This window comes from Prionailurus bengalensis, chromosome E2, assembly GCF_016509475.1.
Source record: "Prionailurus bengalensis isolate Pbe53 chromosome E2, Fcat_Pben_1.1_paternal_pri, whole genome shotgun sequence".
NCBI classification, from domain to species: Eukaryota; Metazoa; Chordata; class Mammalia; order Carnivora; family Felidae; genus Prionailurus; species Prionailurus bengalensis.
Window position 1 is genome coordinate 20,058,674 of NC_057352.1, and position 14,258 is coordinate 20,072,931.

At 61.2% G+C, this 14,258-nt stretch overlaps 1 protein-coding gene across 1 annotated transcript in view; it reads left to right on the forward strand.

The window, feature by feature from the left end:
• Positions 1-14,258, forward strand: part of PEPD (peptidase D) — a 112,086-nt gene that overhangs the window by 91,181 nt on the left and 6,647 nt on the right. Inside the window, exon 12 of the mRNA XM_043599077.1 lies at positions 8,992-9,140. Coding sequence (XP_043455012.1) covers positions 8,992-9,140 — 149 coding nt within the window. The remainder of the gene's footprint in view (positions 1-8,991; positions 9,141-14,258) is intronic.

Consider the following 14,258-nt stretch of genomic DNA (forward strand, 5'->3'; position numbering starts at 1 on the left):
TCTCCAGCACCCACATATCAGGCAGGGTCAGCCCAGGCTGCCACAGGGCTACTGAGAACCAGTTAAAGCTGCAAGCCCCGCGTCGCCACCCTGCCTTAACCTGCAGGCATCTTTGCTGTGGTCACTGACACATGGGCGGAGTGGGGGACACGGACTGTCCCACCTGGTTCTCTGGTGCCTTCGCCTCCTGGTTGCCAGGACACCTGAGCAAGATTTCAGCAAGCCTGCTTCCAGTCGGTATCCTGCTGCTTCTCAGAGTGTGGGCGTTGTCCTGCTGGGCTCAGTTCCCGAGCTAGAGCTCTGGCGATGCCTGCACGCTGGCCTGAACCTGAACCGCGTGTAGCTCAGCCCTGCATTGGGGCGGAGGGGAGCCTGCACGCAGGGGTCCCTGGTCCACATCCACTGGGGGGCATGAGCCATGTTCTGAGCTGTCGCTATGTGTTTGCAGAAGCCCACCCAATCCCAGGGTGTCCTTGCCAGGGGCACTGCAGGCTCCGTGACTAGCTGCGCTCACCCGGGTCAGCGGCTGGACGGGATGTTCTGGGTAGGGCCACTGTTGGCAAGAGCCCAGCTCAGCCTTCTGGGAGGAAACAGAGTCACTTAGCTCCCTCCCAGAGCCTCAGTTTACTTCTCTGTTGGTGGAGGTGGCACATGCCTCTCAAGACTACATGGAGGGGTAGAAGAGACATGTCAGAAACGCAGGTGCTGAGCTCATGTGCCCTTTCCCAGGGGCCTGGGCCGGCAGGGCAGGGACCAGAACATACAGAGGGGGGCACCCAAAGTGGCTGCACCCTTCCCGAGTCATTCTAGGCATAGGGGCCAAGGGCATGCAAAAACCCTGACAGGAGTCTCCCCAGTGCCTGGCACCAGGGACACCCCTTTGGGTAGATTTTCTCACCCTGTCCCCACCCTGTGTCCCACTGCCCATCTCCATGTGTAGGTGAGGTCACTGAGACACAAGGAGGGTCCAGGTGCAGAGCCAGAAGGATTTGGGGAGGGAGTTGGCTGCTTCAGACTTGGCTCAGCTGGAGACAAAGGAAAGACAGGGGAGGGCTCTGCCCTCCGGGCCATGGCTGAGCCACTCGTGGCCCCAAGAAACCACCTGGCATCCCTAGGCACTCTTGCCTCCTGCAACATTTCCTAATGCTCTTTGTGCAGCCCATTCTGGCTGGGCCTGGAGGCCAGGATGTGGGAATCGGTCCTCGGGCAGAGGCAGAGACCTAGCCCTACCAGCAGGTTTCAGCTGTCATTGGACCAGTTCTGGCCTGCCGGAGGGCCCTGTGGCAGCATCATGTGGCCATGAGTTTTTCTCCTCTGTGAGTTTGGCATACCCCAGAGAACTGTCTGCTTCTCTGCTCTCCTCTTTATCTGCCCCCAGTACGATCCTCACCCCAGGAGAGGCTGGTCACGGCTGTGTTCCTGGGGTGGCCACTGCTGGGGTGGGGCCCGGCTGACCGGGGCACAGCATAGATCAGGTTTCCACACGGCCCAGATGTGGCCTTGGCCCTCGTGGGAGCACATGGCACCTGCATCTGCCGCTTGCAGCTAAGAGAGGAGAGCGATCCAGGAATCCCACGGATGTTAATGCCAAGTCCAAATTGGTGATTTTATTTTTCTCGTACTAACTTTGAAATGTAGCCAGTAGAATAATTATGAGTTTATTATAGTCAATTTATTATGCAGCATTTAGAACAACATGTTTTGTTGATTACTGCTGCTGCCAGATTGCTGGCGGCGTTTATAATCCATTGTTTTATTGAAATTGATCTGCCGAGTGCCTACTGTGTTCGGTAAATAATAAATCACTCTGTTATCCCAACATAAAAGCCACAATACTTTATCATAAGGTATGAAACCAAAATATGAGCATAGCACAGAGTTTCTCCTGAAGCTGAGTGTCTCCCAGAGCCACGGCTATTCCAGGTGCCCACCGGCTGGCACGCTCTGGGTGCTTCAGTCCCCTGAAGTCAGGGGAAAATGCCCCAGAGATGTTCGAACGTTTAGTGAGGGGCTGTTTGGGGTCAGAGCTGGGCCGGGGCAGTCAGGCTGTACTGGAGAAGGTGGGGGTAGGGCTGAGGCAGCCAGCCTTTCCATCCTTCTCACAGTCCCACACGTGCCCCCGCACCCCTACAGGGAGCCTTAGAGAGCCCGGGCTGTGTGATGCTGCCCCTGCCCTCCCCCTCCCCAGCTGAGTGGCTGGTACTCTGAGCCTCAGCTTCTCCATCGGTCACGGGGTGATAGGGCACCTATCTCTGGGAGAATACACAGTGTTGAGTGGGGAGCCTGGCACAGCATGGCCTTGGCAGGTGAGAGCTGCGATGGTGGCCATCCTCAGAGCCAGCAGTCTGGGGCTCGTACCTGTGCTCCGGGGCCCTGAGGCCCATTTTCCAGCAGCTGGCTCCATGACAGACTGGCGGTGAGAGCCACCGGCAGACTCTGAGCCAGACAGCTCTCGAGTCTCAAGGCCTGTTGTATGTTTTCAGCCCCAGCCCTGTCCTCAAGGTGTGTGCCAAGTAGAGCATGAAGCCAGCCGGGCCCGGCCCACCGCCCATGCCTCTGTCCCTCCAGTACCAGCACCTTCCTAGGAGCTGGGCCATGACCGCTGTTGGCCTCCGTTGTCTCCCTGTGAATTGGGGCTCATAGGTTAGGCATGCTGCTTCTCCCTGCACATCAGCTTTGTCACCCAGAGCAGAGAAGTAAGGGCCTGCCAACTCCGTGGGCCCCTTCCCATTTCTCTCTGCTAGATGCTGTCCTGCTTGCTCTGCGTGACCTTGATGTGGCTTCAGATCGCTGGGGCCCTAGTACTCAGCTCACTCAGGACCGTGAGGCCTCTTGTGGGACCTCTTGGGGCTTTGCCCTGGGCTTAGAGCCCTTTCACCAGGAACCCCATCTCCCCGTCACTATCCCAGAGGAGCCATTAGCTGCTTTCTGTTTTGGAGTTTGAGGCAAGTGGCAGACCTTGTAAACCAGGGTGGCAGGAGTGTGGGAAACTTGCTGATTAATGCTCTTCACATGCTCACACAAGGGGTGGTGGCTACTGTCATTGGACACCCATCCTGGGGGGGATCCCCAGAAGACCCCTCCTCACCAAATCAGCCCCTGCCAGGTGGGTGTGAGGGGAGACATAGCTCCCATGTACTGCACTGGCTTCCCAGAAACCAAAGTCCCAAAGTGGATGGAGGTGCACCCAGGGAGCACCACTGTCCATGTTCAAGTCCACCCGGAAGCAGTACACCCAGGGTTGGACCTCTCTTGTGCTGAACTCCTGGGTCTGAGGCTGGCCTGGCAGCCTGCCCACCTCAGCAGGAGGGGGCAGGCTGTGCCTCCAGTGGGTTCTGATTTGGAAAACGGCCAGGACACCCCTCCTCAGCTGCTGCTTCCATCCATTTGATCAGGGAGCGGAGCAATGGTTCCTGAGGTAGCATGCCCTGTGTTCCCTCTGAGAACCTTCTAGAACACCTAAGGATCACCAGGCCTGGGTGGCCCAGCTGCAGGCAGCATGTGGGTGCCGAGCCGGATCTCCCAGCACTGGCCAGAAGAGGGCAGTGTTGTCTCAGGATGTATGGGCGGGCCTCCTCCCTGCCGGCAGTTCTCCTGTGTGCCCCTGGGGCATGGGAGCCAGCCCACTTTCCAGGAGAGAGGCCTGTCCGGCCCCATGCAGTATCCTCTCCCTGCCTCTCCTCTCCTCTCCTCTCCTGTCAGCAGACAGGGACCCCTATTTCTCTTCGCCCTGATGATGGTCAGCCTGAAGCCCCGGTTCTCTCTTGCCTTACCCTGCTAACGCAGAGGTGGGGACACAGCACACAGTGGCCAAAGCCCCCTTCTATTTGCCTGGAGAAACCAGGGTTTTCCTCACAGGGAAGCCCCTGGAGACCTCTGACCTATTGCTGGCATGTCAGTGACACATGCTACTGCTCCTGCTGCCCATGTCACAGCCTCAAGCTGCCCCGTCCTTTCCTTCCATAGATGAGGGGACTGGCCTGTGAGGGGCCATAGCCCAGGCAGGCTCTTTCCCTACCTGGCCACCCTTTCCTGCCACCAGCACCATTACCGCCAACTCCTTCCTTCCCAACCAGTCAATCCCACAGGTTAGATGTGGGCTAGGCGTGAAACTGCTTGGGGAAGTGACCCTACCTCGCTCCCTCTATCCTGGGCCACCGTGCCATGGGCAGCAGCCTGCATCCATGGGACACCCTGCAGGCCATGGGGGAGGGGGGATGCCGCTCATTCAGGGCCCCAGAAGCCCCCTTAGCATCCCACAGGCTGACAGGACGGTTCTGCGGCCACAGGGAGGGGTGAGTCTGTGCCTGGGGGCTCCTCCCCAGCTGGTGGAACGTCTGGGCTGGGCTCTAGGCCCCGCTTGTCCTGGTGCCTGATGCCCTGGCTGACCTCAGAGAACAAGTGTCACCTCCAGGGCCTACTCCCTGGTGCCAGGCCCAGCCCAGACCCCTCTCCCCTTGCTGTTTGCACAGGGGAACACTTGATTTTCACCCGGCAGCCCCATCCTGAGTTTTTGATGGTCTTACGGACGTGCCCAGGCCTCAGGGCAAGAGAACACTGTCAGGAGGGCACAGGCCCTGCTAGCCTAGACAGCCAGACCGGTGGCTGTAACCTTCAGCCTTCCGCCCAGTTAGATGTATCCTTGATGTTCTAACCCAGCCCCAGTTATAATCAGATCCCCCTACCACATGCTTTCTGTCTGTTACATCCTGGCCTGTACCCCACACCCTGTTGACTTCACCACCCACAGTTTGAAAAGCACTGGTCCAGACAGCCTGGGTGCTCACGCACATCATGGGACACTGCACTCCAAAAAAGTGAAATGAACCATGTGCTGTGCTCGTGACACCGACTGAGTCCCTCCTTGGCGGAGGCCGCTGCCCTGACGCCCAGGCTTTGTCCACGGTGCTTCGGTGGTGGCAAGGGCTTGGGTGGGCGCTGTGTCCCGCCCACACATCAGGCCTGGCGCCATGCGGTGTCCTTCCTGGGGACTTGACCCCTCACCGGTGCTCTGCTTCTCTCCACGTCATCCGTAGAATGGGAATAGCAGTTCTCTCCAGACACACAGGACGCCCCCGGCCTGTGCCTGCTTTTGTTACCATGGGTACCAGGGATCACCAGCTCTGGGTTCCTGGGGGTGGTTGCTTGGGCAGCTTTCCTGTCTGCCTGGGCCCCATGGGAGCAGTCGCCCCGTGGAGCAGGGTGTGGAGCATGGATGCCTAGGAGGTGTGGGGAGAGGTCTGCTTGATGAGTCAGCCCGCGGCCTCCCAGTGACGGCCTTTGCCCCGCTGGTCCCATCAGGGCCTTGGCGCTCCACAGAAGGTTGGGCTGGAGGCGGGCAGGCAGCCCGTGCGCTTCATCTGGAGGGGCTGCCCGCTGGAGTACATCAGCGGGAAAGCGACTAGTACGTCTTCCTCTCTCACCCCGAGGCCTGGAGGGAAGCAGGAGTTTCCGACTTCTCAGAAATCCCCTGGCCTCGCCTGGAACGCAGGCTGGGGCAACTGCAAATTGCCATCTGAAATGCTCCTGCCACCGCACAGAGGCCTGTGTGCATGCACCGTGCCGGTCCTGAGTGAGAGGTGGCCGAGGGCTAGGCCACAGCTCGGGAGGTTGAAGGGAAGCTGCCTACCGAGCGCAGGGAGCCTTGTCCGTGCACAGCAGCGTTTCCCCAAGATGCGGCCCAAGCTGGCCGAACCATCTCAGAGGCCTTCTGCCTGTAGGCCGGCCGGCCTCTGCGGTGGGGCCAGGGGAGCTGAGGTAGGGGCTTAGGGAGGGTCTGGCTGAGCCAATGGTGGCGGGTAGCCCGGGCATGAGGCTGCTGGGGAGGAGCCAAGGGCAGACAGAACCTCTCATCCCGGCCAGAAATAGAACCAGATAAACACATGTGAGGAAAGAGACGCCAGCGTATTGCTTAGAGATGTGTAATATCTCCCCAGATGTCTTAGATTATCATACGCGTTCACTCGGCCAAAGAAGGTAGCGGCCCTGGTGGGTGTCCCCAGGCAGCCGGGGAGGAGGGATCCTGAGCGCTTGGTGGAGCCAAAGTATGACCGAATTCCCCATTGTCATTTTGCGCTCAGAGGGCGGATGAAATGGACACAGAGGAGCTGGAGGGAGATGATTTATGAAAGAGATAGCTTTCGTCCCTGGATTCCAGAGCAGCTTGAATGTGAATAACTTATGTGTGTAGGAACTCTGAGGGGGGTTTAGAAAAAAAAAGGGGGGGGGCAGAGAAAGATAGGGAACTGAGAACACGAAAATAGACTCCAGCCCCGTGCCCCGCGCGTCGCTGGGCAGGATGGAGCTGGCCGACTGGGCGTATACTTCCTTCTACAGTAAGCAGATGATTTTCAAACAAAAAATACAAGCAAAGTCTGCTAGAATCTGAACAGTAAGGCCAGGCTGGCTGAGGAGCTCCCAGCACCCACTGTCCCATGTTCTGTGTTTTTGAGGAGAGTTTTTGGAAAACTTGGTCAGGAGTCTTGTCTGCCGAGGAGAAGCGTCTTGTTTTTGCTGCTCTAGATGACTCCAGTGTTCCATGCGCTTTTGTGGGCTTCCTCGTTTTTTAAATAGTTCAATTTCTGTTTTTGTTTGAGACCAGACGGACCAATAGAGCCCTCTGCCGGCGGAGGTGGGGGGGGGGGCTGCTGCCGATGTGGTGGCCCCCAGGAGTCTGTGTCCCCCAAGCTCCCGGCTCTGTCCTGTCTGCTCAGGCCATTCTTGGACGTTCTGAATCCACAAACCACAAACGATTTTTCTTTTCTTGCCTCTGAGGGGCCCCAATGAAAATGCTCTGCTCCCCGAGTGAAACTGGACCATGGCCCCACACAGACCTGCTCCCCACGCCTTTCTATACATCGGCCCTAAAAGGACACAAACCTGCAGCCGTGGAGGCATCTTCATCTTAAAGGAAGCAAAGCTGAGGCCCTGAGACCCAGTGCTGGAGCCAGGACAAGAGAGCCCATCCCTGGGCTCTGAGCTTCTGACCCCGACATGGGACTTTGCTGGATCAGTGTTCAGAGCCTCACTTTCCCAGCAGGTTGGGGCTAAGCCGCCCTCCCACCCAGCTCTGTGAGTGTGCCCCTGGCAGGAGTAAAGCTACAGGCAGCTGTTGGCCCAAACACCCTGTTGCATCTGGAGCTTCCCAGGGAGCAGATGCCTGGGCGCGTCTGCTCAAGGCCTCTCTGTTTCATCTTCAAGTCACCTCTAGTGAGGCCCAGGTCCTCCCCGTCAGCCTGCCCCAGGCAGAGTCTGCTGGAGTCTATGACTTTGACCCAGCCTGAAGTTCCTGTGCCATCCTGGTTGGGGCTCCCCCCACTCCCGGAGAATCACCTGAGGTGTTATCTCCTGCTTTTTGCACTGTTGACACTGTTTATGGTGTTTTGCAATAGGAAAAAGACAGGAGATTAAAAAGTGCCTGGCTGGGGACTTTGGATTCCGGCAAAGTGTCCAGGGATCCTGAGCATTCAAGTTTTTCTTCTCCAAAGATCTGTTTCTTTGGAGTAGCTGGTGCCTCCTGTCAGGCCACATGACCCGACCCCCCCTGCTCCACCAGCAGGGCCAGGGACCCCCTGCTCTGTCATTTGGGGTCAGGGCCCCAAAGGCAGGCTCGCAGGCAGCCCCTGGAATGTTTGTGGATGGTGGTGTTCACCCCGAGGATTTGGGTTTGGGGGAGAGGCCCCGGTGGAAGGCACAGCTCTGCCCCTGGCTCAGGTTTGCCAGGACCTGTGCAGCTGCAGACCAACCCCCAGGAGAAGCTGAGGACAGAGCCGGGCACCGTCGCAGAGGGCAGCCCCACCACCCCTCAGCTCCTCCCGACTCTGTGGCCACCTGGCACTGAAGACTCAGCAGAATGCTGGGCCTGGGGCTAGACCAGTGGCCCTCAATCGGTTTTGTCACCATGAGCGTCATGGCTTGGCTGATGAAGTGGCTGGGGGTGCTGGTGGGGCCCCCTGTGTGCCTGCTGCCAAACACCCTGCCGAGGTGCTCGGGTGGGATGGGATGTGGAGGGGGGCTCGGTCTGTGCCCCCCTCACTGCTCTCATCCGGGGCCCCTCTGGCGTGGTGACCCAGCAGCCCTTCGCATGACCTGCTGCGTTCCGCCATGGGGGTGCAGGGCAGGATTCCTTCCTGCCCGTGACCCGCGAGGGCCCTGAGGCCCGGGCAGGCAGCAAGGGTGGTGGAGTGGCCCACCCCACCCCCTCCTAGCCCTGCCACACTGAGCCCTGTCACAGGGGGTCCAGAGGGCAGGCCCAGCCGGCCTGTCCTCCGGACTCTGGCGCCGTCCTGCTCGCTGGCTCACAGACCCCGGCTCAGGGCCTCTGCAGCCTTCCTGCTCTCCACCTCTGCCTGTGCCCGCTGGTCCCTCCCCTGCCACTGGGATGCCAGGGCACCCTGCTGCGTGTGAGGACCGTCCTCTGCCAGGTCCTCCCTGCTCTTCCCTCAGGCCCCGGAAGAGCACATCTGTGCTATCCCAGCAGGGTCCTCCGGTCGGGGGACCTCCGTGCTGGGACAGAGACACTGGCTGAGCTTTCACTCAGACACGAAGGCCCAGGAGAGCTGGGTGGTGCTCCTTATCCCACTTGTCTGTTGGATGGGGGCATTCCTCCCCACGGCCCCTGCACGGCTCCCATGAGCAGTGCATGGAGGCCAGATGCTGCGTCAGGGCCTGGGGACCTGTCTGCCCCTTCCTCATTCTCCAAGTCAGTCCCCACAGCTGGGCGTCCATAGGCCTTGGAGGGCAGGGGTATGTGTGTGGGATCGGCCCCACTCCAGGCTTCCCTGCTCTGGGGTCAGAGGTCTCTGCTGATGGCACCGTGAGGATGCACTGGGGTGGGAGGCCCCATACTGCTTCCTGTGCTGGTGACCCAGCAAGATGGCTCGGTCTCAGCGCCCGGCGCCTCCAGGGTCCGACAGGCTGCCCTTGAGCCGCGCGGTGGAGAGTTGGAGGGGGGGAGGACACCCCCTACCTCACACCTTCCTCTCCCTGCAGCCTGTTCGACATGGGTGGGGAGTATTACTGCTTCTCTTCCGACATCACCTGCTCCTTCCCTGCCAACGGCAAGTTCACCGCAGACCAGAAGGCCATCTATGAGGCGGTGCTGCGGAGCTGTCGCGCTGTCATGAGCGCCATGAAGCCAGGTGAGGGCACTGGTGGTTGTGGGGCAGGTCCTGCACTGCACAGCCTGACTCGGTCCCCCGTCACCGGAGGAGCTCAGCTGGCCAAGACTCCAGGCGGTGTCAGATCCCCAGGAGCAGTCCTAGGAAAGGGGGCCGGCCAGCAAGGAGAGACAGAGCTGGGAATCGGGGAGCTCAGCCCAAGGTCACCCCAAGTCCCACCTGCTACTCTCCACCAGCAAGAACCCCTGGTCGCAGTGGCCACTGGAATATCAGCATGTCCGCTGTCCTCTCCTGGAGCAGGGTCCACTCCAGAGAGGGCTTGATCAGCAAATGCCAACACTGGCATTTGGTTGGACGTCAGGGCGCCCTTCTGTTCAGGCCGCAGCTGGCTCTGGCGTGGGCCGAGTGTCTCCCCAGTGTCTGGGGAATGGTGAGTGGCTGCCACAGAGCCCTCTGGGGACCTGGCCATGACACCCTCGAAGGCTGGACTCTAAGCTCATTCTGAACTCAGAGGGACTATGGCAGTCAGACTGGCATCCCTCCATGGAGCCTTTATTCAGGAAAAGAAAAGATCCCCAAACTATAAAATCCCCAGGATGTGGCCTCTTGAGGCTGATGGCTCTGTGTTGGCTAAACAGCCCCAGGGCCCCCACTGCCCGTTGTTGGGATGAGTTACAGCCTCGGTCATCAGGCCAAGAGCTGCTTTTGAGGGTTCCTCAGCAACTGTCACTTTCTGAGGCAAACTGAGCGGGCCTTTCCGGATGCCCCCCGTCTGGCTACAGAGCCCCCCCACCTAACCCCACCAGAGGTTAGGGAACCACAGAGGGACACTGCCAGACCCCAGCCCGGCCCCCTCACTCATCCAGCAAGAACAGAGCTCGGTGGTCCCAATACGGGGAGCTCAACCCGAAAGGAAAGCTTAAAAGTTAAGCCCCTGCTGGGGTGACGAGGTGATGGGACCTGCATGTTTCAGCAGCTGCAGAAGGAAGCAGCATCTTCTGTTAATTTTTGAAAAAGCCAAGGTCACGGGGCACCTAGGTGACTCAGTCGGTTGAGTGTCCAACTCTTGATCTTGGCTCAGGTCTTGATCTCAGGGTCGTGAGTTCGAGCCCCACACACGCTGGGCATGATGCCTACTTAAAAAAAATTTTTTTTTAAGCCTTGGCGGCCACTGAGTATTAACATGGGAACCTCCAGGATGGTTGTTGAGTTGTCAGAAAAGTGGAGGATGGAGTGGCCGATGGCCCCCTTTTGTGTAAGGGGGTGTAAAAGGGAGTGTAAAAGTGCCTGCAAATCCACGGAGGAGGCGTAGGAGGGTTGCTGGAAGCCGGGCAGCAGAAGAGCGTGCTGGTGGGCACGGGGTGTTTCTGACGTTTAAACCAGGGAACACATCCCCTATTCCCAGTGAGGTCCAGCCTCGAGAAGCGGTCAGCCATCACCCCGAGGGGCATGCCCCTTCCTGCTCCCTCGACACCACAATGAGAAGGGTTTGTTCAGTTTTGAACACCACTAGCCGTGGGCTGTGGCGTGCTCCCTGGCGTCTGTGAGCACAGCCGCCCGCAGCCCCCGGACATACCTCCAGGACTGGGCCAGGGGCTCCCTCCGCTGTGCTCCCCACACTGTGCCTCCAGCCCGGCCTACCTGGCAGCACCCCCACCCTCGGGAGAGTCTGCTCACACCTGGGTAGCGCTTCCCAGGTGGGCGTCCTGGCCGACGGCTGACAAAGCGGTCCTCATTCTGCCCAGAAAGTAGTCGGGCCCGCTGTCCCCAGGGCCCCCGGCCAGTTGCACTGAGAAAGGCCTGGTGCTCTGTGCCCTGGACGTGCCTGGCCACGTCCCTCTGGGGGCAGGCAGAAGGCTGGGCTCGGCGGAGCTGGTCTGCACAGACTGGGCGGGGTGGTCCTCCCCCAGCGCACAGTGGGGCACGGGCTGGGCCTGTGCTGGGGCCTGGAGGTTCCCTTGGGTGCGGGGTGGGAACGGATCCCTGCTGTAGCCCCCACCTCTCCCACGGATACTGGGGATCGCGACACAACTGACAGTGCCCGAGGGCCGACTCTGTCGGCTCCCACGCCAGGCAGGCCGAGCTGTGCCCACAGAGCTGCTCACGTGGGGACAGCTCATCTCCCCAGAGCTGCGAGGAGGCCGTGGCCAGGTCAGCCCCATGTCCTGTCCTAGCGGAAATGCCCCTGGTTTGTGGGTCCGGCTGCTGGGCCAAGACACACACCCGCTGAGACTGCACGGCTGCTTCTGACGACCTTCCAGGGAAGCGGAAATAAAGACACCAGAGTGGCAGTGAGATGCCCAGAGGAGAAGCGCAGAAGGACCAGAACCCCGAAGGCGTTCTGTGTGTCAGAACACACAGAACCCCGGGTCAGCGTCGGGGCCTCCCTCCCTGTCACCCAGACAGCCAGGGGAGGGTGGCTGAGCCCACTCAGAGGGGCCGTACCTGGGAAGGTGCCCCCCACGCCAGTCCTACGGCAGGGGCCTGGCCGCCATGGCTGGGTGGAACTGAAGCTCTCCCTGGCTCCTGTGTTGGGGCAAGCGGCCCACCCCGTGCAGACCACCCTGTCTCCGTGGGTACCAGGGAGTCTCCATGGGTGCCCGTGAGGGAGGCCTGGGGTGAACCCAAGCAGGAGCGCCCCAAAGACTGCTGTCCATCGTGCATTCTCCGTCCCTCGTCCCTCCGGCCACCATGGAGCACTGAGGGCACTTCTTGCCGCTTCCAGCACTCGATTCCCCTCCGTGTCCCTCTGTGCTCACCTGCCCGCCCTGGCCTCCCCCGCTTAAGCTACAGGTCCGCCCTCCTGAGCCCGCACCGCCACAGGGCCCCACAGAGGCAGTGTAGACTGCTCGCTCGGCTCTGGGCCCCGCTGCCCACGGCTGTGAAAGCGGCGGGTCTGTATGAACAAGCCCTTCATCGTTGCGCCCGTGCAGTTGTGAGCAGCTCCTGGCCCGGTGGTGTCCGGGCTCTGGCCACCTGGGGGCGAGGGCCGGTGCAGCCAGCACAGAGTCAGAAGCAGACTGCCCCCAGAGCAGCCCAGGCGGCAAGAGAGGACGCTGTGGAGCCACCAGGTGACCAAGCAGGAGGAGGGCACCCGGAGCTGTGCCGGCCCGCGTGGCACAACGCTTGTCGGCTGTGGCCTGTGGTCGGGATGCCTTTGCCAGCTCTGCCTCCCTGCCGGGCGGGAACAGGGACAGGAGTGGCTGGGCTCCCCTCAGGCCCCTTCTTGGAGATGGCTAGGAGCGGAAGGGTGCGGGGACAGTGTGCCTCCCGGTCTGCGGGCGCCCTCTGTGGCAAGAGCCGGGACAGAGGAGGCTGTCTGGGGAGCGCCCTGAGAGGCCCCCCTGCTGGCTGGAGGATGGTGGACAAGTTCCCACCCTCCCTGGCCTCATTTACTCCCTCAGGCTGTTGGCCAAGGTTGGGGGGTGCGGGGAGGGGGAGCGTGCGGAGACTTTGAGAGGCAACCGCGCTCCACTCAGCATGGAGGCGCCTGCAGCCCCAGGGCGCATGCCGCCCCCTGCCCTTCCGCAGGGTGAATGGGTCCCCCGAGGTCCTGGCAGCAGCCGGGTCTGCGGTGGGGTGGGCCGGAGGCCCTCAGCCCTGCGCCAGTTTGGCCCACCAGACGGTCCCTGCAGCCCACGGGGCCTGCCCTGGGACCAGGCCCTGCGCCTTCCTTGCGGCACCCCCAGGGTCTGGCGCACACGTGGTCTCCCGAGGGCCATTGTCTTTGGATGAAGTGAGCTCTTTGTCTGGAAGTAGCAGTGAGGATTCAGCTCTCCGGGCCCTCCTGGCTGAGCTCTGGCCGAGCCCCTGGGGCTGCCGCACTCTGGACGGGAGGCCTCAGGCGGTGAGGGATGCCGCTGAGGCTCCCAGGGGCCAACCTGGACCCTGGCCCGTTGGGGAAAGGTGTGGGGGAAGGGGGCCAGGTGGGCACAGATCAGCCTGTGACCTGGGGCCCGGGCACCAGGGCTCTCTGGTCTCTCTGAGCCAACGGCCGGATTACGGGCACAAACCTAGATGCTACCCTGGCACCCCAGGGTCTGAGTGCACAGAGGAGCAGGGTGAGGGGGGTCACACCTGGATCCTGGGCCCATGAGGTCACAGCACTGGCTGCAGGAGAAAGCCATGAGGGGGGCCGGGGCTCCTGCTCAGGCCACACATTTGCCAGGCATGGAACAGGACACAGGGCCCTCCTCCCAGGGCTCAGAGGCTTTGACCAAGCCACAGGTGGCCAGCATGCTGTCCACTGGTGGGAAGAGCTCTGACAGCACAGGAAGGGGCAGTCAGGGAGGGCTTCCTGGAGAAGGCCTTAACACAGAGGCTCACAGGAGAGAGTGAGAAGGTGAGGACTTTGGAGAGGTGGTACCAGCTGAGGGGCCAGCAGGTGGAAAGCACAGGGAAGCGCTGGCACGAGGGTCGTGGGCCCAGGGGTAGAGGGCAGTGAGCCTGGAGAAGGCCAGGCTGAGGTACACGTACGTGGCTCTGTCCTCAGGGCAGGACGCTCCCGCGTTCTAAGCAGGATGCAGGGAAATGAGGCCTTGCAAGGGTTGGGGAGGAAACAGGCAGGAGTCCAGGAAAGGTCAGGGTCTAGATTCCAGAGATGTTTCAGGGAAGGTGGGACAAAGCTTTGGGGCTTGCCGGAGGTGGGAGGGCGGGCAGGGCCACCGACGCCCAGTCTGCAGTGTGGTCCCGTGTGGCATCCCCAACCCGAGCAGACTTAGGGGACCGCTGAGCTTCGAGCTGGCCACATGGGCCCCGAGGTGCCTGTGAGCTGCTGAGGTTGTGGGGGAGCCTGAGGTCCCCGGGTTTGCATCCACTCCTCCGACCCAGCCCAAGGACGGCAACCTTCACACACTTCAGGGCCCCTGTCCTGGCGGAGGGTGTCGTAACCACCATCCGGGCCAGACGCTGAGGCCAAGTTGCTGGAGGTTGGATCACTGTCACAACCCTAACCACACACAGGCAGCAGCCCCACTGCCAGCCACGAGAGCGTGTGCAGGGCCGGCCCCGAGGACACAGGCGAAGAAGACTGGAGGCGCCGTGGGGACCGCCTGGGCCCTCGCCTCTGGCCCCAAGAGGACAGGAGAGGAGCCGAGCTGCCGGCCGAGCATGATTTATACCTGACTCCCCTCTGCCGAG